The sequence below is a fragment of the Geotrypetes seraphini genome, chromosome 14 (genome assembly GCF_902459505.1).
Source record: "Geotrypetes seraphini chromosome 14, aGeoSer1.1, whole genome shotgun sequence".
NCBI lineage: Eukaryota > Metazoa > Chordata > Amphibia > Gymnophiona > Dermophiidae > Geotrypetes > Geotrypetes seraphini.
In genome coordinates this window covers 29717771-29744722 of record NC_047097.1, presented here as the reverse complement: position 1 = coordinate 29744722, position 26952 = coordinate 29717771, and the positions used below count along the sequence as shown (strand labels likewise).

The 26952-nt window shown below is 41.4% G+C and overlaps 1 protein-coding gene, 1 long non-coding RNA gene and 1 other non-coding gene across 7 annotated transcripts in view; 2 read left to right on the top strand and 1 right to left on the bottom strand.

Moving 5' to 3' along the window:
• Nucleotides 1-8905, bottom strand: part of POLG (DNA polymerase gamma, catalytic subunit) — a 110871-nt gene extending 101966 nt beyond the window's left edge. For 3 of the 5 annotated variants that reach the window (XM_033921061.1, XM_033921066.1, XM_033921064.1), the window contains exons 1-4: nt 8571-8905; nt 4762-5405; nt 3213-3408; nt 1229-1396 (exon numbers count right to left, since the gene is read on the bottom strand). In XM_033921061.1, coding sequence (XP_033776952.1) covers nt 1229-1396; nt 3213-3408; nt 4762-5348 — 951 coding nt within the window. In that variant the 5' untranslated portion in view covers nt 5349-5405; nt 8571-8905. Of the gene's footprint in view, nt 1-1228; nt 1397-3212; nt 3409-4761; nt 5406-5543; nt 5712-8449; nt 8551-8570 lie in introns of those variants that run through there. The other 2 variants (XM_033921062.1, XM_033921063.1) reach the window with 2 other exon arrangements.
• A 28-nt stretch (nt 8906-8933) lies between these two features.
• On the top strand, nt 8934-22567 carry LOC117348227. The gene is made up of 3 exons (XR_004536934.1): nt 8934-9053; nt 19497-19572; nt 22274-22567. It is a non-coding gene; the product is annotated as an uncharacterized LOC117348227 (long non-coding RNA).
• Nucleotides 9002-9074, top strand: TRNAR-UCG. The gene has a single exon. It is a non-coding gene; the product is annotated as a tRNA-Arg (tRNA).
• Nucleotides 22568-26952: the final 4385 nt, after the last annotated feature.

The window sequence follows — 26952 nt, the reverse complement described above, 5'->3', positions numbered from 1 at the left end:
TTTTCCAGTCAAACTTCACTGATTAACGCTATCTGCCAGATTCTCTAAACGGCACTGTTGACGGTGGCCACCTTAAAAAGCAGCCGCGATCGCATGTCAATCATGCAACAGCACCATTTAGAGAATAATAATAATAACAACTTTATTCTTGTATACCGCATTACCATGGAAGTTCTATGCTGTTAACAGATGAAGAAACTGTACATTTACAGCGAAGTTACATTTACATTTTAGAGGATACATATTCGGTCAAGTTACCTTTACATTTTAGACGATAAATATACAGTGAAGTTATTTTAGCAGCTAGGTTATATATTCGGAGTAGTTACATTTGCTATAAGTTAGATACAGCGGTGTTACAAATAGCAGTGTTACATGAGGCGGTAAGGGTCTAGGGGGGAGAGGTCAGAAGAGAAGGGAGGAGGAGGGAGGATAAATCAGAGGAATTTGTCAAAAAGGTAGGTTTTAGTTAACTTCCTGAATGTTTGATAGTGGGGGAAATTGGAGATGAGAGTAGAGAGGTATTTGTTCCATTTGCCCGCTTGGAATGCTAGGGATCGGTCAAGGAATTTTTTGTAGAGGCAGCCCTGCAGGGAGGGAAAGGAGACCAGGTAGGTATTTAGAGTACGAGAGGGGCCAGCAATTTCAAGGTGCTCAGATAGGTAGATTGGTGAAGAGCCTGCTAAGGTTTTGAAGCAGAGGCAAGCGAATTTAAAGATGATTCTTGCCTCCACCGGCAGCCAATGGAGTTTAGCGTAATTGGGGCTAACGTGGTCGTATTTTTTGAGGCCGAAGATGAGGCGGACGGCGGCATTTTGTACTATTCTTAAACGTTTGATGGTGTTTTTATAGGCTCCCAGGTATATGATATTACAGTAGTCCAGTATGCTTAAGATTAATGATTGGACCAGTAAACGGAAGGAGAGAATTGTGCTTCCGTCAAAGATAGGTGCTGGAAATGTAGGCCGGAGTTTTCCGGCTCCTACTTTTGGCATGAATCGCACCTCCAGAGGCGCCTACGCCACTTCCGGCGTTAGCCACACCTACAGTGGTGTTAGACGTCAGAAAGTGCCTCCAAAAGTGCGTTTCCGGTGCTGTTTGTTCAGGCACTTTGAATTTTCACTTCTATACTGATTAAAATTGCACCGTTATAGAATTCCTCCCACGGTGAATTTCTTCAAAAAAGCATTTAATAAATAAAAACACTAGCCACATCTTTCATACTCACTGGTAGTCCTTTGGCCTTGCTGCTGGTTTTCTTGATATGCTGCTTGACTTCCTGCAACTCTTTCCTCTTGCCGTGTTTAGTGGCAAGCCAGAGGTTGCGCTGAAATCCAGTCAAGCCAGAAATAGCCATGTGCATGCTCATAGTATCCAGAAAACGCATCTGGGAGCCCTAAAACATACCAAGAGTCCAAACCACAATAAATGACCATCAGAACGGTTTGCTTGCAGAAATATAATCATTCAGCTTTTTATTTCAAATGTTAAGTGTATATCTTGCAGTCAACCAAGTATGGAAAACTATAGGTATCTATTAAAGGGCGTTATGCCCTAAATATGCTTAGTACACATGAAAACACTTGCTGCAAAGAGCATTAAAGTGTTTTGCAATAAGTAATCTTTTTGCACACACTAAATGTGTGTTATCTATATTTTATATTTATTTTTGGTCAGGGATGTATCAGACAGAGCCCAACCAAACTTAGGATCTTTGATTCGTCTGAAACCAAATCCATGTCTGAAAATGGCCAATTGCAGCAGAAACTGAAGCCGAAAATAAAACCGGCCAGGCCCTCCCCACCTCCACTACATACAGCCAGCCTCCATCCTACCACCTCATAAAACTTCCTCCCTCCCCCTTCCTTTCCAGGCATACTTCAGGAGCCCTGGTGTTCTATTGGCCTCATGGAGCAAGAGCGATTCATAGTTGCTCTCGCCAGGTCATCGCCACCCCCAAAATGGCTGCCATGACTTTCAGCAGTAGTCTTACAAGAAAGTCTTGCTGAATGTCTCAGTGGCCATCTTGGGTTTGGATCCAGTGAATGTGCATTATCTATATTTTTTATTTATTTTTGGAGGAGGTGCATCAAGGACAGGGAATGAGCATGGATGTGTCATCTGCGGACGCTAACTGGTTAGTCCGTCCATAACACGGTAAAGTGTATCTCTGTCAATTTTTTTCAGGATATGTGTGCTAATGTCCCGCATGAAAGACTATTTCAAAAAAATTGCGAGCCATGGAATTGAGGGTGAAATACTCAGGTGGATTAAAAACTGGTTGGCGCATAGGAAACAGAGAGTGGGGGTAAATGAACAATACTCGGACTGGAAAAGCGTCACGAGTGGAGTGCCGCAGGGTTCGGTGCTCTTCAACATATTTATAAACGACTTGGAAATTGGTACGACGAGCGAGATGATTAAATTTGCGGACGATATGAAGTTATTCAGAGTAGTGAAGACACAGGAGGATTGCGAAAACCTGCAATGTGACATAAACACACTCGAGAAATGGGCCACGACATGGCAAATGAGGTTTAAAGTGGATAAGTGAAAGGTGATGCATGTTGATAACAAAAATCTTATACATGAATACAGGATGTCCGGTGCAGTAATCAGAGAGGCCCCCTCAGGAAAGAGACTTGGGATTACTGGTCGACAAGTCAATGACAAGTCAATGACTGCAGCTAATCACAGAGCGGTGAGGGACCAGGCAGGAAGCATAAAGGTTGCGTTCCTACATTATGCGTCACTCTGCAAAGAGGCAGCCATCCAGCTGGAGACCGCGCTGGACCACTGCCACTTAAAAAAGGTACCGGGGGGGTGGGGTGGGGTCTATTCAGTCCATAAGTCGCACCTCCTTTTTGGGGGTGGAAAAAGTGTGTCTTATAGTCCGAAAAATACGGTACATCATTTTCTTTTGCAAAGATAAATTTAAAAAAAGATTTGACACCGATATGCGAGCATTTCTTAAGAAAGAACTGAATATTTCATGGGGTATCCTAATTTTTTCACGTGACTGGTCTTTATCTGCCATCATCTTCTAAATTTCTGTTTAATGCACCTGTAGTATCCTCATTTATAACCTTATTTCAGCTTATAACAGGAGCTGGTGCTTGGATCAATAATACTGCAATCTCTAGGTAAGAAGAATAAGTCCATAGTGCAATCAATGGAGGAGAGGGAAACTGGAGGAAGGTCGACATCCTTACCTTGATCAGATACTGCTCTTTAATATATGCCCTGTCAAAGCTGACGTTATGTCCCACTATCAGCCTTTCCTTCCAGTCCTGTTTGGCGAGGCATCTGGAATCTGTGGCAGTTTCCAGTGGAATAAGGTCAGCCAAGGTCAGCTGGCTGGACCAGGTGTAGCGATCCTCTATCATCCTCTGACTGCACCACGAATACCTGAAGGAAAAGCCCACTGTACTTTATTTCAACAAAACATCTATATATTGCCATCAGGATATCAATGAAGTGCAGTGAGATAATCTGAAAATAATCAAACACAGAGCCCCAAAAACATAAAGGGAAAAAATACAAATACAGTAAAAACTCGGTTTGCGAGTAACGCGGTTTACAAGAAGAGCAAAACACTCCTGCAAACTTTGACTCGCAAACCGATATGAGAGCCCCCACCCCGGGAATCAGCTTCACATCCCCCGCGGCCCACCCCCAAACCCTTACCTTGAGCAGACATTGGTATGCACCAACCCAGGACATACGCATGCTGGTGCCGAAAGAAATTGCCGCTGATCTATGCTGGGATTCTCATGAGAGAGTGGGAGTCAGAAGGCCTTGAGCATGTGCAGATGCTCAAGGCCCCGCAGCATCCCAGAATAGATCAGCAGCAGGCATGCCAGGCTCTTTCGGCACCAGCACGTGTATGTGCTGCTTGTGAGGCGTCCGCATCAAGGCTCTGTCGGATGACGTCACTCACTTGTGAGAATACCTGCCTGCTTGTCCTGGGATAAACTAAAATATCCAGGCATATGCGGCCGGATATTTTATCATGTTGCCGGCCACTGCAGTAAAAGCTCCGACACTCATAGGCCAGCAATTTTTAAAAACCCTAATGCAGCTTGATAAAAGGGGGCCTAAGTGCGATATTCAGCGCACAACTGCCTAAGATGAACCACAAAAAGAAGCCATACTGTGTTTTATGTGGTTGAATAAATACCAGCTCCACCTCCAAAATGCCCCCAAAGTAGCCAGTTTCAGCTTAGGTGCTAACTGGGTATTTTCAGCAGTACTATCCAATTAAGTGTCGCTAAAGAAGAACATAAGAATAGCCTTACTGGGTCCATCAAGCCCAGTAGCCCATTCTCAGGTCTGTTAGCTCTGTTTAGCTTTGGACAAGCAATTTAAATGGCCAGAAACCATTTACTCTTCCTCTTAGGCAAGAATCCAATTTTTCCAAGTTTAAATCAAAGCTCAAACCTCTCTCTATAAAGTGTACGAAACCTAGACCTTAACTTAAACCTCACAGGATGTCCTTTTGTTCTCTCCTTCCCTACCACCTTTTTACTTTATAGCAATGTAACCATTCCCTTTTCCCTCATGTACCTGGTTATAGTTGTTTATGAGATTCGTCTTACTATGTATTTGTGTTTGTAACTCCCACAATTTTGTTTTTAATTTTAAAATTGTAATGATGTAAACTGCTTCGGAAATGAAAAGCAGCATATCAAGTCACAATAATCTTGAAACTTAAATATCTTTAAATATCAACCCCCAAAATATATAAACCATTTTTCTTACCAGCCATTTGGAGATACAGCCACTGCCAATGTTGGACACTGGCCTTCTGTCATACAGACTTCCACATCAAACACCAAAGCTTGCTCATCTGGGAAATCCACAATGGTTGTGTCTCCATCAGGCCCATACTTGGTCCACCCAGCTTCCATAACCCAACTCTTGGGCATCAAGGGTAATTTACACTGCAGAAGCTTATTGGCAGCCTCCAAGTAAGGGAAGCTCTGCTTCTGAGCCAAAATCCGAAAGTGCTCGTCAATATTGCGCCCATACATTTTTGGCAACTGCAGCTCAACATCGGGGATGGTGGAGGTTTCTTTTTCCCACAAGTCATGCTTTTTTAGATGCTCTATGCTCTTCTGGACATTTTCTTCCAAATAATGTACCTGCTCACCCCGAAATATCTGCTTATGAAGGCACTTGGAGAGCATCTGGATATTCAGCGGATTCATGCGTCGCTGATTGTTACTAGTTTCTACTTCTTCCTTGGGCTTTTGGCTGGCAGAAGACCCTGTGGCATATTTCAGTTTTCCCAGTTTCCATGCTGGTAACACAGGCACCATGGATCTTTTCCAGAGCAAGCAGTTCATTTTGCTCAGATTTTGCCAGAATAAAGCAGTCAGCAAACTTCATCTACTCGGCAATGCCTAAATAAATAACATAATTAAGAAAGACATGTAATACATACAATTTATTAGACATTCTTATAGAGTGCAAGTGCAGTAGGAAACTTAAATGCAAATGAATCATAAATAAATTATAAGAATGAAAGATTAGGGTCTTACCTTTACTATCTTCTTTCTTGAAAATCCACACTTTATTCCAGGACCAGTGGGTTATTTCTGTCTACCCACTGGGATTTTGTAGGAAGCTTCAAATTCTGAGACTTAAACTCCTCCCCCTCATACCTCATCACTATGCCAGTGCCTCAGACTAAAAGCAGCCAGGAATATCTGTAGAGGACAAAAACAAGAGAGAGGGGAGCGGGGAAAACTCCCCAACAAGTAAATCAATTCAGCTCATATCAACAAATACAAACAGCAACAATTAACAACGAGAGAACAGGTTAAGAAACATGAGAAACCTGGACGACAAAACAGTGCTATAGGGAGACACAGCCTGCGCTGTCAGAAGGAGGCACTGGAACAGGAACCCCTCCCCCAAACTAAGTGCTAAAACCCATTCTGATGGCATTCTTATAAAGGTTGGTCAGAAAACAGAAATCCAGCTTACCAGTACTTGTAAAAGCAGATGATCAGTGAATCAGCAAGGAATTGGGTGGGTTCCCGGAATAAAATATATATTTACAAGAAAGAAGATTAGCAAAGGTAAGAATCTAATCTTTCATTCTTGTACAATCCCACTTTATTCCAGGCTAAGTGGAACATAATACAGTCCCGAAACTGAGGCACCAAAAGCAGTATCCTGCTTGGCTGCCACATCGATCCTGTAGAACTTGGCGAATGTATGCAAGGAGGACCAGGTAGTGGCCCTACAAATCTTGTCCAGAGAAACAGCCGACAACTCTGCCCAAGAGGACGACACACCTCTGGTGGAATGAGCACTCACCGTGAGGGAGCGCTTCTTCCTGGCCGCCACCTGGAAATGGCCATATGGTCAGAAAGGCGAAATTTGTTGGTGACCTCCAGGTACCGTAACAAAATACTGCGCACATCTAAGGAGGACCACAACACCGTCATGCTCCCTCAAACCATAGGAAGCAAAAGAAGGAAGCCGAACTTCCTGATTCACATGGAAAACGGAAACCACTTTCGGAATAAAAGAAGGAACAGTACGAAGCATCACAGTGGAATCCATAATATGCAAAAAAGGATCCCTGCAAGAGAAGGCCTGAAGCTTCGAAACCCTACGGGCAGAGGCAATAGCCACCAGGAAGACCATCTTGATTGTGAGATCCATCAGAGACACCTGCTCCAAAGTTTCATATGGCAGACGAGCCAGAGAGCGAAGAACCAAATTAAGATTCCAGGTTGGACAGGGAAGGTGCAAGGGAGGCCTAAGATGGACGACGTCCCTTTCAAAACGAGCTACATCCAGATGAGCTGCCAATGAGCCTCTCAGAGAAAGAGGGCCCATACATGAAAGACCATTAATTTGTACCCTCCTTCAGGGTGTCCTGCAGGAACTCCAGGACCCTAGGGATTAAGAACATAAGAATAGCCTTACTGAGTCAGACAAATGGTCCATCAAACCCAGTAGCCTGTTCTCACAGTGGTCAATCCAGGTCCCTAGTACCTGGCCAAAACACAAGGAGTAGTGACATTCCATGCTACCGATCCATGTCTTTCTCAATAACAGACTATGGACTTTTCCTCCAGCAACTTGTCCAAACCTTTCTTAAAATCAGGTTTCAAGTTTATTAAAATTTGATATCCCGCCTTATCAATATTCAAAACCAGCTACGCTATCTGCTCTTACCACAACCTCTGGCAATGCATTTCAAAATTTAACTATTCTCGCATTGAAAAAAATTTTTCCTCCTATTGGTTTTAAAAGTATTTCCCTGTAATTTTATCAAGTATCCCCTAGTCTTTGTAATTTATGACTGTGATAAATCGATGCACTTGTACCCATTCCACGCTACTCAAAATTTTGTAGACTTCAATCGCATCTCCCCTCAGCCATCTCTTTTCCAAGCTGGCAGGGAGGGAGGGGGGCTGGGTGCAGAAAATGGCAGGGCAGGGGAGTGAAGGGGCTGGATGCACAGCAGAGAGGGAGGAGAAACAGAGTGCAGAGCCTGGAAGGGCAGAGGAAAGCAAAGCACTGCACTTGAATATTAAATCCCTGCGGTTTATATTTGAGTCAACTTTTTTTCCTCCTTTTTGCAGGGGAAAAAGGTTACCTCGGTTTATATTCAAGTATATACGGTATTTATTGTTTATTAATTTATTTACTAATTGATCAATTTTATTTTAAAATTTTATAGGTACAGCTCAGTTTGGTTTTGCCTACAAGCATAAGAAATTAAAACCAAGAACGTTACTACCGTACTGTATATCTGTGAATATATGTAGATCTGAATATAAGTCGAGACCTCCAAATTTCCCCTCCCAAAAGGGAGGAAAAAAATAGTTGACTCGAATATAAACCGAGATTAGAAACCTGGGTGATCCTGGTGAGCCAGTCTACAAAGACTAGACATCCTTGACATAAGTTTTAACACAAAATATTTTTATTAGTGTAAAACCACACAACGTTTACAATAATATCGGTTTAAACAAATAAAAAGATATTGGCCATTACAAAGGAGTATATATAAGGTCAATATACTTAAGAACAACAAAAACAGGAATAACCAATAGCATATAACCAAGTCTGTCATGGGTGCTTCTGTAAAATAAAATCTAGGTCCAAAGAAATATTAGCCTACTATAGATAGTACTTTTAGGTGACCATATTTTTTTCAAAATATTTATTTTAAATCTATCAATTATTTTCATGGATTGTATAAATGGATGAATTTAGGCAACACCCCCCCCCCCACACACAGAATGTACTATTCCTTAAACCCAGCTCAGCTTTCTGCCCTGAGTTTTCCAATGCCTCAAATATATTTTTAAATTAATTTTAGGGCACACAACATAAACAATATATTTTCATTTATAGATATATATCTTTACAGCCATCAAGAAATTGGAGCTAATAGAGAGAGAAGTTAAGGCCACCAAACCTGTAAATCCCAATTAGGGTTAAAACCCAGCCTGAGAGCATCTCTGCTTGCTGCGTACGTGTCTCATGGCTCCTAACGCCCTATTTCCTGGGAAGCCTACCCGGCCTGATGGTTTTCTTACCACGTGCAGCTGCTGGGAAATGCAGTGAGGCGAAACTCCGGCGCGGCCTACGAAGCCGGGATCTCGCCTGCGAGCGAAGACCGTGACAATGGGGAGGGGTAGCCGGCCAGCGGCTCTGGTTCCAGGCGCTCCATCCGTTGCCTCCTCACATATCACGTTTTTTACTGCTGTTCGGTTGTCCCGCGGACCTCTGCAGTATTTCGAGGGGGGGGGGGTTGGTTTCAGTTCTCAATGATACTTTTTAACAAAGGGTCTACGTCAGTTTCATTACTCTGGTGATTACAAGGCGTGGTGTTTCCCCCCGAAGCCAGACCCGCCGCCCTTATAGACGAGGAAGCACAACAGAGTCTGCGCTTTCTATTTGTTCAAAGAAGCAGACGGTGCGTTAGCTGAACTACTTAAGGAAAATACGTGCTACTACATTTCGTACTGGCCGCGTGGCCTAATGGATAAGGCGTCTGACTTCGGATCAGAAGATTGCAGGTTCGAGTCCTGCCGCGGTCGATTTTTTTTTTTTTTTTAATTCTGTTAACTTAAGTATGATAAAACTTAACCTTTTTTTGCCAAAACTAAGAGACAATTCTGATTAGAGTTGAAACTATCATGGGATTTATTTTTCTCCTAGAATTCTATGTACAAAAATGTAAAACTCTGCTCCATAATATTTTACAATTCTGTATGTTCTATTTGTTGTTTTCTTTTCTTGAACAGAATTTCCCCAGCCTTAGAGCCTCATCCTGTCTCTAGAGCTGGTGTTAGACATGCTGGGGCACAGAGCAGAAATTAAGATTGGGTATCCCTCCTGCCAGGGAACATTGGGGAGGGTCGTAATTCCCTTTTCAGAAGTTCAGCGCCATGGCCATCGTTTTGGATCGATGTTTTGCCCCTGCGTCCAGGTTGAAACAGATCATATTGTGATCACTGCTTCCCAGCATCCCTTCTACTTTTACACCATGCGCCGGTCCTCGTAGTCCATTTAGAATTAAGTCCAGAATCGCATTTCCTCTCATATTTTCCTTGACAAGTTGTTCTAGGAAGCAATCGCCTACAGCATCCAGGAACTTGGTCTCCCTACCGCAGCCGGAGGTGCCTAGGTTCCAGTCTATCCCCGAATAATTGAAGTCACCCATGATAACTGCGTTGCCTCCCTTGCAGTTGCGTTTAATCTTGTCCGTCATTTCTCCATCTATTTCTTTGGACTGCCCTGGGGGTCAGTAGTAGATGCCGATCTTCATTTCCGTTCCATTCATTCCCGGAATTTTGACCCATAGAGACTAACTTATTTTTTGTTTCCAGTGTGTTCTCTCCGGTAGACTCAATTCCCTCTTTGACGTAGAGGGCAATACCCCACCTTTTTGACCTACTCTGTCTCTGCGGTATAGTTTGTATCCCGGTAGCACAGTGTCCAAGATGTTTTCCTCGTTCCACCATGTTTCCATTATGCCGATGATGTCAAGGTTATCTTTTTGTGCCATAGCTTCCAGTTCCCCCATCTTATTCCATAGACACCTTGCGTTCGTGTACATACACTTGAGTTTGCGGCCTGTTACTTTCTTGCGTTTCCTTCCCTCTTGTGTCCCTATCAATCCGTCAGAATTTCTATCTTGCCTATGATCCGGTGATTCTTCCCCGCTATTTTCCAGCACGGTATCCTCTGGGTATACCAGTTCCTGAACCATCGACTCTCGGTCGACTGTCAGCTTTCCCCTTCTTCCTAGTTTAAAAACTTCTCAATTTCTCTCTTGATGTTGCTTGCAAGTAGCCTCATTTTGCCTCCCTGAAGTGGAGTCTATCCTTCCTGAATAGCTTGCTCTTCCCCCAGAACGTCTAGTTGCGCACGAAGTGGAATCCTTATTCCTCACAACAGCGCCTCATCCACGCATTGCCTGCTTGCAGCTCCGTCTGCCTCTTCTCATCAGCCCTGGGTACCGGCAGGATCTCCGAGAGCACTACCCTCAGTGTTCTGGTCTTCAGCTTCCTTCCTAGCATCTGGAACTGGTCGTTCAGTACTTCCCTGCTGTAGTTCCTGTTGCTCATGTAGTTTGTCCCCACATTGATCAGCACCACTGTATCTTCCTCTTCCACGCTGTCGATGATCCTGTCGATGCGGCTCACTATGTCTTCTATCTTTGCTCTCGGTAGGCAGGTCACCAGCCGATCATGTCTTCCTCCCGATATGTGGCTGTCAACTTGTCTGATGATGGAGTCCCCCACGATGTTCGCTGTCCTCTCTGTCTTCTCTTGTCTCTCCAGCCGCAGGTTCATGTCCCCGGTGTATGTCCATCTTCCCTCAACCTGGTGGTGGCTTGCACCGAACTTGTCTTCCTGTGGGTTCCCTTTGCTGTTTTCAGTTGTTGCTGCTGTGTCACCCACTTCTTCCTTGTGGTTGTCCTCCAGGTGGTCCTCACTCACTGTGGGTGGATCTTAGCAGTTCTACTGTTAATGGTGATTTTCCACAGCCTCTCTGTATGCCTCCTCAATGAACTTCTCTAACTCCCGGACTTCTTCCTCAATGGTTTCCTCTGTCTTGAAGTTTTCTGCCTCTCTGTCCTCCTCCTCCACACACACAATATAATTGTATTAACAACACATAGTGGTTAACCACAAAATTAAAATACACAAAGCACACTGTATGCTTTTCAACATTCATTCCTACCAAAAAACAGATAACCCCATGCAAATGCAGGACCAAAAACTAAAAGTACTAATATTTACAAACAAACCCTAAGATGCAAGTCTCTGCAAGCAGTACAACCCCAAAGGAAAAGAAACAAATGCATTTCTTCCTGAACAGAGAGCAGATGTAAATCAATCACCAAATAGAAAAATAAAAGCATTCCCCCCTACCGTTGTTGTCTCTCTCCCTCCATGCTGTGCCTTGCCTTCTGGCCTTCCCCCCCCCCCCCCCCGGTGTTATCTTCGGGCTGGTCCACGGTGTGATAAACGCGGCGTCTTTGGGCCGACTCCCTGAGTGCTGCATTGCACAAAGCTGTGGGCAGCGGCTTCTCGCACCTCATCTGGAAGCTTTCCCTCTGACGTTGCGATGTCAGAGAGAAGGCTTTCGCTTCAGGCACGGGACGCGTGTAGGAGCCTATTCCCACGGCTTTGTGCACTGCATCACTCAGGGAGCCGGCCTGAAGATGCCGCGTTGATCGCACCATGGACCGGCGGCTGAGGAACACTGTCTTCTGCCCAATGGATGTGCCGGCCCTGTGAACTGGCAGAAAATTTATGCGGACTGGCACCAGTCCATGGACCGGCAGTTGAAAAACACTGAATTAGAGAATCATGCTTTCAGGCAAAGAACTAGTCCCCACCACACCTAAAAGGTCTTGTTTTGGGCATTTGGGACTTGGCAATTTTTTTATTTTTTTTTTAGAATAGGGCTTAAGGGTAGACGTAGTGGCGATCTGGGCAATTAAACTCCTAAATGTACAGGTAGGCCGTTCTAAAAAAAAACAAAACAAAACACACACACACATTTTGGATGTTTTTTTCAAGAATGGACATTTCCCTGCTGCCTACTTTGTGTGCCTAGGGCCTTAGGCCAAAAGGGGACTTAGACGTTGTTTTGGATTATGCCCCTCTGCGGAAATGAGAGAAAGAGGATTGACTCATTTGAGCTTTGATGCTGGAAAAGGATTTTTATGCACGGCGTGGATTGCCAGAAGAACTAATAAATCGATTCTGAAAGGAATCAAACTGGCTATGTCACTCGAAGCCCAAATGATGAAGTTGCAGCTGTCTTATTTTGGTTACACCATTATAAGAAAGAGATCACTGGAGAAGGACATCATGTTTGGGAAGATCGAAAGAATCAGGCAAAGAGGATGACAAGCAATCAGATGGCTGGGCATGTTGAAAACAACCATGGGGATGACACTGGAGGGCCTTACCGGACTAGCACAAAACCAGTTTCTTTTTTCTATAATTCATCATTAGGTCTCGAACATGAGTCGATAGCACTCAACACAGGGGATACTCAATGAAGTTACAGGGAAATACTTTTCAAACCAATAGGAGGAAATATGTTTTTACTCAGCGAATAGTTAAGCTCTGAAATGTGCTGCCAGAGAATGTGGTAAAGGCAGTTAGAATAGATGGGTTTAAAAAAGATTTGGGCAAGTTTAAGAACATAAGAAGTTGCCTCCGCTGAGGCAGACCAGAGGTCCATCTCGCCCAGCGGTCCGCTCCCGCAGCGGCCCATCAGGCCTATTGCCTGAGCAGTGGTCCCTGACTATTTCTATAACCTACCTCTACTCCTATCCCTATAACCTACCTCTACTCCTATCTGTACCCCTCAATCCCTTTGTCCTCTAGGAACCTATCCAAACCTTCTTTGAAGCCCTGTAACGTGCTACTGCCTACCACATCCTCCGTAAGCGCGTTCCATGTATCCACCACCCTCTGGGTGAAAAAGAACTTCCTAGCGTTTGTTCTAAACCTGTCCCCTTTCAATTTCTCCGAGTGCCCCCTTGTACTTGTGGTTCCCCATAATTTGAAAAATCTGTCCCTGTCTACTTTTTCTATGCCCTTCAGGATCTTGAAGGTTTCTATTATGTCTTCTCTAAGTCTCCGCTTCTCCAGGGAGAACAGCCCCAACTTTTTTAGTCTGTCAGTATATGAGAGATTTTCCATACCCTTTATCAGCTTAGTTGCTCTTCTCTAGACTCCCTCAAGTACTGCCATATCCTTCTTGAGGTACGACGACCAGTACTGGAACTTTCAAGTCTTATTTTCTAGACTTCTGGCATTCACATACGGGCAATTTAAAGTATGTTTTTAAAAATTGGTATTCTCAATCTCCATAGCTGTTGATGGAGTAATTAGGAATCACTTATCTCTTTGTTCTTTATTAAAACGCATCTGTCTTGCTTCAGACTTTACCACTCGTACAAACAAGAACAAAAGAGTTGCCACACTGAGACAGACAGAAGGTTCATCAAGCCCAACATGCTGTTTCCAACAGCGGCCAGCCCGGGTCCCAAGCACCTGGCAGAGACCCAAATAGTAGCAACATTCCAGAGCTGAGATTGTGATGTCATAATACCTCATGCCATCTCACCAGTGATGTCACAATGGCTTGACTGTCTTATACTTAAGAACATAAAAATTGCCATACTGGGACAAACCGAAGATCCATTAACCTAGTATCCTGATTCCAACAGTGGCCAATCTAAGTATGTTTTGAAGATATCTTACTCCAAACTACGCACCACAGAGTAACTATTAAGTTTCCCCCAGCATCTGGTTTAAAAGCTGCTCTATCTCATTTTTGTACTACTGTGCCAGCAGCTTAATTCCATCTTGGAATAGGCTTTCCTTTACCCCAAATGATGCTCAGTTTCTAATAAATCTAAAATGTTCATCAATGCATAGAGACACTGGAGCTCTGCCTTCTCTGGGGTATCGTGTGTGGCATTTGGGAACATTTCTGAGAATGCTACCTTGGAGGTTCTGGATTCAACTTTCTACCTTGAAGTTTAAATTTGACTTCCTCTCATATCTTCTGTCATTGGTACTCATATGAACCAAGATAGCTGGCTCCTTCCCAGAACTACACAAATTGCTTTCTAAGTGATGCATAAGGTTTGTTACCTCTGTATCAGGCAAGCAGATAACTGATTCTCATGACCACTGGCAACCGATCTCTGTACACTCCTAATGACGGAGTCACCAATTATTTATTTGGATTTATTAACTGTCTTTTCATGAAGAGATTCACCCAAACTAGTTTACAATACATTGAATGGTAATCAGGTACTCTTAAGTATTTTTCCTTATTTGTCCTGGCAGGCTCACAATTTAACTGTGGTACTTGAAGCAATGGAAGGTTGGGAGACTTGTCCAGGGTCACAGGGATTGAACTCACAACCTCAGGGAGCTGAGGTGGTAGCTCTAACCACTAAACCACTCCTCCCCTACCCTAAATCTTCCCTCTTGGAAATATATGTCTGGAAAGACATGCTTGGTTGAGGATTGTATATCACCTGAAGAGCAGCTCCTAGCTACATAGGGTTACCAGACGTCCGGATTTCCTCACGTCGGGCAGGGAGGAAGTCTGTGCGTGCGCGTGACGTCATTGCGTGGCATCCACTCATGCGCGGATTTCCTACCTAACCAATGAGAGCAGGCAGGGGATGGGGCTAGTGCAGGACTGGGGGCGGGGGTGGGGTGTTACAGGGCGGGGATGGATGGAACTGGGCAGATCTAGGGGCGGGTCTAGGGATATGGATTTTCCAATTGGAAAATCTGGCAACCCTATAGCTACAGGATCACTTCCTGCCACAACAATATCATGATCTCCCTCTAGGTTACATTTCTGCTCCTAGGTAGCATATGGCTCCAGAAAAAGGAGGACAGATTGAGACATCTAGGTTTTACTTCTATTACTTTCAGTGAAAGTAAAACCTCAGATGTTTCAGTCGGTCCTCCTTACCTCCATTGCTTTTAATGGAAGTAAAACTCGGCTGTCACAATCCGTCCTCCTCTTTCTGGAGCCATATGGTAATCCCAAGCAGAAGGGCTGCCAGACTGAAGGCTGAACTGCTCTACTATGCCCCTGAAGTTCTTAAGAACATAAGAAGTGCCTCTGCTGGGCCAGACCAGAGGTCCATCATGCCCAGCAGTCTGCTCGTGCAGCGGCCCAACAGGTCCAGGACCTGTGTAGTAGTCCTCTATCTATACCCCTCTATCCCCTTTTCCTTCAGAAAATTATCCAATTCCTTCTTAAACCCTAATACCGTACTCTGTCCTATCACGCCCTCTGGAAGCTCATTCCATATGTCCACCACCCGCTGGGTGAAGAAAAACTTCCTAGCATTGGTTTTAAATCTGTCCCCTTTCAGCTTTTCCGAATGCCCTCTCGTTCTTGTAGTTTTCGAAAGTTGGAAGAATCTGTCCCTCTCCACTTTCTCTATACCCTTCATGATCTTGTAAGTCTCTATCATATCCCCTCTAATTCTCCTCTTCTCCAGGGAAAAGAGCCCCAGTTTCTCCAGTCTCTCATTGTATGAAAGGTTTTCCATACCCTTTATCAAATGTGTTGCTCTCCTCTGAACCCTCTCGAGTATCGCCATATCCTTTTTAAGGTACGGCGACCAGTATTAGACGCAGTACTCCAGATGCGGACACACCATCGCCCGATACAATGGCAGGATAACTTCTTTTGTTCTGGTTGTAATACCCTTCTTGATTATGCCCAGCATTCTATTTGCTCTCTTAGCAGCCGCTGTGCACTGTGCCAACGGCTTCATTGTCCCATCCACTATTACCCCCAAGTCCCGTTCTTGGGTACTCTCAGTCAATAACATCCCTCCCATCGTATAGCTGTACCTCGGGTTTCTGCTTCCCACATGCAATACTTTACATTTCTCTACATTGAACTTCATCTGCCATCTTGTCGCCCATTCCCCTAGCTTGTTCAGGTCCCTTTGTAATTCTTTGATCCGAGCAGCACTAAATAGTTTGGTGTCGTCTGCAAATTTTATTATTTCGCACTTCGTCCCTGTTTCTATATCATTTATAAATATATTGACTAGCAGTGGCCCCTGTGGAACACCACTCGTGACCCTCCTCCAGTCCGAGTAGTGGCCTTTCACTCCTTCCCTCTGCTTCCTCCCCACCAACCAATTTCTGATCCATCTGTATACCTCTTAGTTTGCCTCAGCTCCTGCAGCTCTGACACAAAAATATACTTTATTGCTTTTAAGGCAATTCAACAAAGAAATGTCCTTTTTATTTAAAGGCTATTAACACAGAAGTATCATAATCGAGCTTGTGTTACTTTTAAGGCAACTAAGTACAGAATTAATCAAAGCATTCCCACATTCTTTCTTCTCGTTTACGCCTTAAACCACAGGATTTCTCAGGAAATCAATGCTCACTAATTCTGTTTACTCACCAGAAAAAGCAGTTTCTGCTCTTAGTACTGTCTCGTGAGTCAAGAAGGGGAATAAGGTAGTGCTCCCTTCACTTAGCTCTTCTAGGAAAGGTTTTATTTCTCTTCTCAAAGATGAAATGTGAAATATTGGCACAAATTCTCTCTTCACTTTCTAGGAACAGTCTACTATTTACAGTTACAACTCAGTTCTGCAGCCAAATAAGAACATAAGAATTGCCATACTGAGATCGATCGAAGGTCCATCAAGCCCAGTATCCTGTTTCCAACAGTGGTCAACCTAGGTCACAAGTACTTGGCAAGATCCCTAGGAATAAGCAGTGGATTTCCCCAGGTCCATCTTAATAAAGGGTTATGGACTTCTCATTTAGGAAATTATCCAAACCTTTTTTAAACCCTACTAAGCTAACTGCTTTCACCACATTCTACGGCAATTAATTCAAGAGTTTAATTACACATAAGTAAAGCAATATTTTCTCCAATTTGTTTTAAATCTACATAATGCCCATTCAGTGCTACTTTTATGGAACTTAGCAAATTTATTGACAAACCCCACCCCATGGGTAGATTTATGCTTTATGGCAGACATGTCAAACTCTGGCCCGCAGTGTAGTAAAGTTTGGCCCGCCAGACAATTAAAAAGTTTAACTTAAGTTGGCCCGCCAGCAGACAGAGTGCAATTCGGGAAGTGCTGCAGTGCCTCCTGCTCTTACTTTTGCTAATTTTGGCAGCCTGCAGAGAGGATCGCCATAGCTGTAGCGATCCTTGCAGACTGCTGTCACCCTGAGCACCACATTCCCTCTTCCGCGATTTTGCCCCTGACGTCAGAGGAGGGGCTGGATCACGGCAGAGGGAACGTGGTGCTCAGGCCGACGGCAGCCTGCAAGGATCGCTACAGCTATGGCGATCCTCTCTGCAGGCTGCTGAAATTAGCTGAAGGTAAGACCTTGCTTTAAGGAATCAACGGTTGTATCTTTTTCCTGCAATTTAGTTGTACAGGGGAAGTTTTCATATACTTGACTGTCCACCAGAGAGGTTTCCTTTCCCTTTTCTACCTCTTGAACTGTGTTTCTTTCCTCTAATTTTAAATTAAAGACCTAGGTCTTCTATTTCCAGGGAAGCCTGCATGGAGGCCACCAGTTGTTTTTTTTTTTTTAATTCCTGTAATTCAATGGCATGAGGAAATTCTCCAGCTGAAAATCCTCTCTCCACTGCTTCTGCCTCAGGCAACTGTTTTCCACCAATTTCTCTCCCCAGTGGCTCAGGGAGATGATCTTCTAAAATTTAGAGGGTTGGAGAGGTTGTAACCCTACACTTCTATTAAGACTAAGGGCTTTATCTGCCGTCATTTACTATGTTACTATGTCCTTTTATTAAGGTGCGCATTTAGCACGCGCTAAATCGGTTAGTGTACCTTAATAAAAGGACCCCTAAGTATCTTAATTAAAAATTTGGCCTGCGACTTAGCCTATGTTTTAGATTTTGGTCCCTTATGTGATTGAATTTGACACCCCTGCTTTATGGGATCTTGCAGTGATCTCTAGTGGCTCTACTGGAGTACTACATGATTGATCTTAGTTCCATCTTTTTTAAGAAAGGAGTAGTTTCTCTTGCCTAGTGTTATAGTCAGGGGAGGGGACTAGTTTTGGACGGAACTTGCCAAGAATATAAAACTCTGTGCAGTTCAAATTATTATTATTATTTTTGGCTCCTGCCCCTCCGGCCACTGACCATGCATGTGAGTGGAGAACCCATCCAGCTTCCTATCAAGAATTCAAGCCAAGACTAAAATGTTCATATTTTGGAAAATCTTTTGAAAGCGATTAGTTTTCTTAGGATTCTTATAGTAGAGAATGATGCTGGATTTCATAAAACAAAGTAAAAAAAGGGCTACTCTCTTCTCTTAAACTTTGCTTTTGAATTGTATTTCCTTTTCCTTTTAAGTGTTTTATAATGTATTTCCTTTTGCTTTGTAAATGTATTAGAATGTATACCACAGAGATGGTATTTATCATGCAGCGGTATATGAACTATTAAATAAATTTGTTAACTTAAGGCCCTAGTCAACCAGCTACAACAGAAGTATAGAAGAGAGATCAAGCAACCTTAAGTAGAACAACCAGTTAGGAGATACCTAGGAGAAGTGGTCTCAAACCCGCAGCCCGGGGGACACATGCGGCCCTCCAGGTACTATTTTGGGGCCCTCGGTCTGTTTATCATAATCACAAAAGTAAAATAAAACAGTTTCTTGATCATATGTATCATTAGCTATAAATGACAATATTATTAAGAACATAAGAATTACCGCTGTTGGGTCAGACCAGTGGTCCATCGTGTCCAGCAGTCCGCTCACGCGATGGCCCTTGGTCACAGACCAGCACCCTAACTGAGACTAGCCCTATCTGCATACGTTCTGGTTCAGCAGGAACTTGTCTAACTTTGTCTTGAATCTCTGGAGGGTATTTTCCCCTATGACAGACTCCGGAAGAGCGTTCCAGTTTTCTACCACTCTCTGGGTGAAGAAGAACTTCCTTACGTTCGTACGGAATCTATCCCCTTTCAATTTTAGAGAGTGCCCTCTCATTCTCCCTACCTTGGAGAGGGTGAACAACTTGTCCTTATCTACTAAGTCTATTCCCTTCAGTACCTTGAATGTTTCGATCATGTCCCCTCTCAATCTCCTCTGTTCGAGGACTTAGCCAAAAGGAAAGATTTATAAACTATAAAGAGTTTTACCTCATGCAAAATTGTCATTTCTTTAATAAGACATTAACTATTTTTTTTTTTTCTGAGGCCCTCCAAGTACCTACAAATCCAAAATGTGGCCCTGTAAAGGGTTTGAGTTTGAGATCACTGCCTAGGAGCATCTATCAGAAACAGCAGCCACTTAAGCATTGTACTGTCATCAGGACAGTGGAAACAGGGAGCCCACTACACACTCTCCTGAGGCAATGGTGAAAAGGAAAAGCTGAGAAAAGTTGTGTATTTTCTAGCAGGGCATTCAGGATCTCCTTCCTTCTTTTCAGGATCATTGAACCACCCAAGGAACTGAAGAAATAAGAACCAGTTATAGGTCTCCTACAGACCATCTTACATCAAGAGGTATAGTAAAGGGGAGGCGGTCCACCCCGGGCACCAGGTTGGTGGGGGCGCCGACACCCTGCCTCCTCTCCGTCCCCCACCTCTTCCCCTTCCCTTCCCCCATACCTCTAGTTGAAGTTGTTGATCGCGGTGGCCCTTCCTATTGTGATATCATAATGCTCATTCCACCAATGCCTAAGAGCCAACCTCATCGGTGATGTCACGATGGCTTGGTTTCCCTATACTTGTGCCCATTTACTAGATACATTTGCCTCATTGAAACAGTGTCAAGAAAAGTGTGGAATAACTTGTAAGTTTCATGGCTCCACATCATTCTTTTCTTGATTGAGCTGAGAACTTTTCAGCAGACACCCCCCCCTCGTACATCTGCTTGTTAATATTATTGAGGAAAATACACAAAGGTCTGACAGCCCAATGCTACTTATATATTCTAAACAAATAGAACTGATCCGACCATACAAAGTGGCAGAAGAATGTTTAATAAGTAGAGGTTCTCTAGCTGTCCTCCAGAACTGTCTTGTGCGCCAGGTGACTCTTTGGAAAACCTTCCTCCACCCTTGCTCTGCTAATAAGAGATAGATTGTTTGTTTGTTGGGGGGGGGGGGGGAGGAGTAAAGCATTCTTATTCGTGTGAAAGGACCAAACTGAGATCATGTCTGTAACTTCACCATCCTGAAATGTATTGGCAACAAAAATCAGGACATAGTAGTCTGATTTTAATGATCCTATGTTGGACTGGCTGCAGCCGTAATACATAAAAAAGTGTCATGAATCCATATTACCCCCACCGTATGCTGCTTCATCCCTTCCATTGCCTGGATCACATTTCATTTAAAAATGAACAGTACTTAAGGGATTTTTTTTCTGGCAAATAGTCCTGTATGTTGCAAGTTATAGCATATAACTTGGACAAATGATCAACAGCTATGAACATTTCAATCTGTTCAGAACCAGACTGTGGTGAAGAAACACAGCGTAAGATCCCTGAAATCTATCAGTCGCATCATTGTTTGAGGAGAAACTCACACCAGATATTAATGCAATGATTTCAGGACCACACAAGCACGTACATATTTGTGTCTTTGTTTATAAAGTAGGTAAAAAAAAATTAAATGATAATAAAGTTACACATTTAAAACCGGCAAATTCTTTCAGACAGAATGGTGGAATTAATTTATTATAATTGTTTGGGCTTTACTACAATAGATTTGCTATTCCTGGATGGCTTGTTTGCCCTTAAATCCAGAGAAGAAAAGCTCATGATGTACTAAATAAGACCTCCTTCCGATCAGATGTTCAAGGAAACAGGTTTGTGTTATATTGTGATGATCTTAGAAGAATTGTCAGTGGCCAAAAAGAATTGGGCAGGGCTCCGAAGGGAAAACAGGCAAAGTGGATTCCATAGATAAAGATTCCTACCAGGTTGTGTTGTCTGACATGGATCTGAAATTAGAAACGGCAAATGACCAGGAACTCAGCAAGAGCTGCTTTCATAAAACCCATTCCAAGGGTTAATATCCTGTTCATATTTTAAGAATCCCAATACTTTTCTCACTTACGCATAATTATTTATATAAATAAAGTAAAACTTGCAGAAAACTAGTCCTGAATTTCCAAATAAGTTATCTTTAGGAATCTCAGACCTCAGATGAGTTCAGGGTTGTTTGGTTCCAGCCATTGCAGTATCTACTACTATGATTTCTGCTTTCTTCACTATTTCTTATTTCTAGCTTTTAGAAATGAGGGAATTGGTGACAGGAAGCAAATCTGTTTCACCAAAATAGAGTTTTGGAAACGAATACCGTTCTTAACTAATTTTGTTCAAATCTCACGTGTATATATTGTGAAATAAAAAACATATTTATGGTTCTTGGTGTTCCTGTGCTTGATATTCAGAATTAGTACAGACTGGGCTGGAACACAAGAAAAAAACAAATTATCCAACATTTCCCCCTCAGAATGGTTTTAGTTCATTCCATAGGGATGAAAGTCATTATAATTTAAACATTTCTGCTTCTAGCCTCCTTCAGATAAAGGTTAATTTAAAGATACTTATTCTGTTAAATATATGTTTGTAGTAAAAATAATGCATACCTACTGTAGTTCTGACTTAAAAGTACAAGAATATATAAAAATATCTAGACTCATACAGACACAAGTCTCTCTCCATTCACCTTAATCAACAATGATATTTATCAACAAGAACTTCAACAACCAAGATATTCTGTGGTTGTACTGTATGTCAAATAAAGAACCAACCAGAACATGTCATAACAAACTCTGGGTGTTACGATCAGACGCAACTTGGGTGGAAAGACTGTTCTAAAAGTATTTCAATTACTTATAATGGAATGTTTCAAGGAGTACAACACAGATTGTGGTCCCTTTCTATAGCAAAAACAAAGAAATACATCAAGAAACAAACAAACAGACAGATACATAAAACTAGGAACTATATTGGAGTTGTTTCTCTTTCTTTTTTTTTTTTTTAAGTAGTACTGTAAGGCGAAGAAAATGCCTTAGACATTTATTATGAGTGCCCAAATGTCCTGTAAGTGATTGCCTAGCTCTGATAGTGCTGCATCTCTCTCTCTCTTTAAGTCAGCGTTTAGTAATAGATTACTAGATCACAAAAATGTCATTGTCATATTATATGCCTCCCACTTAAAAATATTTTCTGCCTGTATTGATGTCTTGACAGGTTTCTTTTGGAAAATTTAAGCCATCTTCTCAACATGCCAGTTGCTTCGTCTGTCCTTGATATAGGGACATCTGAAAGCCTCTCTTTTACCGGATAAAAATGTAGCTTCTGATTCGTCAGCACTCATTAGCAATGGATTTGGTGAGAATTCACAAGTGACTGTTGCTGCCCGACTCTGCAAGAACAAATGTGTGAATTATTTTACAGTCACTTCTTATCGGTGAGCCAAGGTGCAATGCATTCTGTATGACTCTGGAGGGTGGAAGGCAGGATTTGTATCTCTGATTTATTTTAAGTGGGTCTGAGATTAGTTCAGGTAGAGTTTACAACCAATAAAGCTTTTAAAAAAGACAAAATAATTTGATCCTATTTATTTGGAAAAGTTAAGGCTATAGTCGTATAACTTCTCTGGAAAGAAAGGGAGAACAAGAGAGAGTATTATGTTCCCATATTTCTTTTTTATTAGGACATATTTTAATAGGGTCAAAGCACAATAGGATGAGAAGATGAAGTATAATTTCACTTTGCAGAAAAGACATCTGTTCTTTTCCTTTTTTTAAACAATTAATGAATTAACCAAATTCAATGTCTTTTGTTTACTTAAATGTTTATTTTAATTTTTTAAAGAAAGCATTGCACGCAAAATGAATGAAAAGAAGCTTAATGGCGTTGATGTTTTTTCTTGTTGTTGCAAACTGTAAATACAGAAGCATACACCTATAGAAGGGAAGATGCAAAAACATTTCCCTCCAAAACTCAGTCAAAAGTGATAAATGCATTCGATTTGTAAACAATTACCTAAACTACTCTTTTCCTCCTTCCACAACTGTATGTCCCTCATTTCCCCTCTCCCTCCATGGAATTACTAGAGGTGAAAGTAGTACCTGGTGGGGGGGTCTGTTGGTGGGGGTGGAGCAGATAAATTTTAAGTGAAAGAAACAGGTTTTAATACTCGTCCTCCCTTGTCCCATTCCCAGTACCTATATTTGCAAACGTATTTTTGTAGCTAGGAGAGTCGTTTGCAGACCCTATGGCCATATCAGTTGCTCAAAGGAATTTGAATAGGGCACCATCTTATTTTGCTTTGTTCTCTGCTAGCTCTTCCTATGAAACTTGCTCTTCCCAGGGGTTGACTTTGACCTGGAGAGATTTCTAACTTGTATCATACTCATGTACAATGTCTATGTATGTATGATTTATTTATCGAAGCACTGAAATATATTTCCAAGTTGCATATTTTCACAAAAACATTGTTAGAAAAAACATTACTTCAACATAAAAATAATCAGTAGCCTTCTGTGAGAATAGATCAGATAAAAATTGAAGGTACAGCTACTGTCTGTGGCTATCCATTTTGCATTTTTTCCCCAATGAGGTTGGATTTTGTTCTAAAATAGTGCCATACAAGCAAGAGTATAAGGATGGCGGTTGCTTTTATTGTATCAATTTCTCAAAAAGAGAGAATTTCAGGCACATCATTCTAGTATAAGTCATGTCAGGAGAAGAAACAGTGTTACATCTTCAGAAATGTTTGCTCTCTTTCCAAATGACATCTGTGAACTGGTACCTTTAATGTATTTAATTCACCTATGGTTAATTTTCTTTTTTTAAATTTGTAAATTTTCTGTTTCATAATACGAAGTTAAGATTAGGAATTTCTATTGATCAGACCTCTTAAACTGAGGGCATGTGTGTGTGTGCGCGCGCACGCATGTGCCTGTGTATGGAGAAGTGTAATCTATATCTATCCATCTTTACACATACAGACACACACACACCCCTCTCCCTCTGAAGCCATACTGAACATATTGACTTTATAATTTTTAATCTCACATTATTACATGAAACACAACATTATTCCATTTTGGATAAGCAATTGGTAATATTTATTTTATATTTTAGTAAAGGTGGATATAGTAATTCTTTATTTAAAAATAAATCCACCTTTACTAAAATAAAAAATAAATATTAACAATTGCTTCCCTAAAATGGAATAATGTGCTTTATGTAGTAAGGTGAAGATTAAAAATTATAAAGTCAATATGTTCAGTAAGACCTCAGAGGGAGGTATAAAATTTCTTGAACGTGGTACTCTTTTCTACTTTGTAGAACAATATTTTGAAGTTTTAAATTGAAAGATGTGAAAAATCCTACTCTGAGTACAATTTAGAAATATTTTCAAATCAGATATCATGAAATCTCTCATTTTGCTATCAGACAGTGCCTGGATGCTTGAGATCTCTAATAAATTATCCAGCAAACAATACACTCATTCATTGACTAGTGATGTGGTTTAGAAACTGTGAAGACTAAGCTGAAAATACACCACAGCACTGACTAGTTTCATTTACAGTGCCTGTAGTTTAAAGTGTTGGCTTAACAGAAATAATTGCATTAATTCAAAGTATATATGTTAAGCCAAAATTTTCATTTTAAGGATCTCCACAAATTCGCCAAAGTTGTCTTTTGGAAATCACAAAAGCGAAAAATAAACTGGACACATCTTTTCCTCTATCTCAATATTTTTTCCCTCTTAAATTGTTCATGGAACATGGATAATGCAGTAATGGCATTCCAAAATAAAATATTGTCCAGCATGCTGTCCATGGCCATTTAATTTTAAATAGGATATTTTTATTTTGTTTTTGAGACGTCGAGTGCCAAATTTTTGTGTTTTTAATCACAATACGAGTTTCATTTTTAACCCCCCCCCCCCCAATAAAATTGCTCCAGTTTCCAGTACAATGACAGTGGCAGAAAGAACTTCCATTTTTGTCAAAATAACATTACCCTCAAAACTTCATATCCCTTGACTTTAGCAGTCTATCAGTTTGTGACATAGGTCAGGACTTTTGTGTTTGTAAATGTATAGTGATATACATAAAAGCTGCAGTCTTAAAAAGTATTTTACCATTCTGCGGTGTAATTTAGCATTGACGATCGGGCAGTAGGGGTCACTGTTTGACAGAATACAAATAACTGCAACTTGATGTGAAAAGATTTCAAACCTTTCTAGAAAAAAAATATTTTCTTTCCTTTCCAAATTGTTTTAAGATAGACTTTACTTGTATTCCAAGAAGTGACCTTTGACAAAAGTAGCAAGAATTTTGCATAGACATATTATTTTACCAGCAAAATGAAAATCGTTTACAAATGTAGTTGAGAATGTAGTTTAACAAAACAAACATCACATAACTGTGCATGAATAAAAGAAATAACAAACTGATGTATGAAGTGTGCAATTAAGAAAAAGAAACTCCTAAAGGTGAGCGATATTCAGTTAAAAGCATTAAAGAAAAAAATATAAATAATCTTTTAATCGATACTCCACACGCCAAAACCTGGCCTTAGCAATTCAGATTTTTTGCATTTGTTTCCGAATCTCAAATTCTTGTCGTTTTCCCTATTTCTTTTTTAAACTAGTTTATCGTTTTTGCTTAATTTGGATGTGTTTTTAGGACATTGTGTCATTCTATAGATTTTGGGGGGACCTATGAAATATTGCAAATAGGAGAATACTTGATTTGGCCATACTGTTTCCTCCTTCACCATATTTAGGTTTCATTTTGTTCTTATTTTATAAGTACTGTAGTAGAGAAATCATTTTATAACCAAATAATTTTACACCTAAAAACCAGCATGTTTGTAGGACCAATCTGTATGATGAATTTTTACTTAATAGGAAAGACACTTTTTAAGAGTGAAATGATGGGGGGAAAGACCCAGTTTCACTGGATTTTTTTGTTTCAATAATAATTTATTTACCCCAATCTTGATTCCTGCCTATTGAAAATTAAGCAAATTGTTCATGAGCAATTCAGAAAAAGAAATTAGAACACTATTAAGTCTTGAAAGTTCTGCATCATAATGTAAGAAGAATATAACGCTGATCCCACAAATAAGCTTATTTTGAGGTACAATGAAAAATAATTATTTTGTTGCTAAATTAAATGCATTATAAATAACCAAAAAGCCTGTAGTAGAGGAATGATGAAGTGTAAATCAATTTTGCTTGGAGCAGTTCTCCCTGTCAGGGAAATGTAAAACATGGTCCCTCCAAAAAAACCTTTGCATGTTACCTATAGCATGTTCGCAATAAACAGCGCTGACAATGGGGCACAAGCGCTTTGCTTAACCTTTCATGCCCTGGTTTATTGGAAAAGAGTGGACCATCATTGTTAACTCACCACTTCAGAGTAAAATAACAAAGCCATAAGGCCAGAGGTCAAGGACTTCTCTATTCTCCCGTCTTTTATTTCTCTGCCCTTTGCACTTGGTGGATCATAAACGAGGTCACCCTTTGACCTATGGAGTCTCCTGTGAATTCCTACACTACCCGGGAGGACATCAGAATTCAGGTTTTTCTGTCCATATCTAGATGTTTATCAAAATATGCTGCTTTTGATAGTTTTTGTGTAACTGTGAAATCTGCAGACGGATATACAATATAGCCATACATATGAACAAAATAACTGCATTTAGCTCTAAGTGGTATGCAACCCTTTATTAAAACAGTTTATTTTTTAAAGGTAATTGTTATGTGTCTGATTCTATTATAAGCCAACCCCTCACCCCCCCCCCAAAAAAAAAAAAAAGGTATGTGGAGCAGTCGAAATAGTTTTAGTTCTAGGCCAAAATGTCTGAAACAGTATTGCGACCAAACTGTTTAAAACATGATT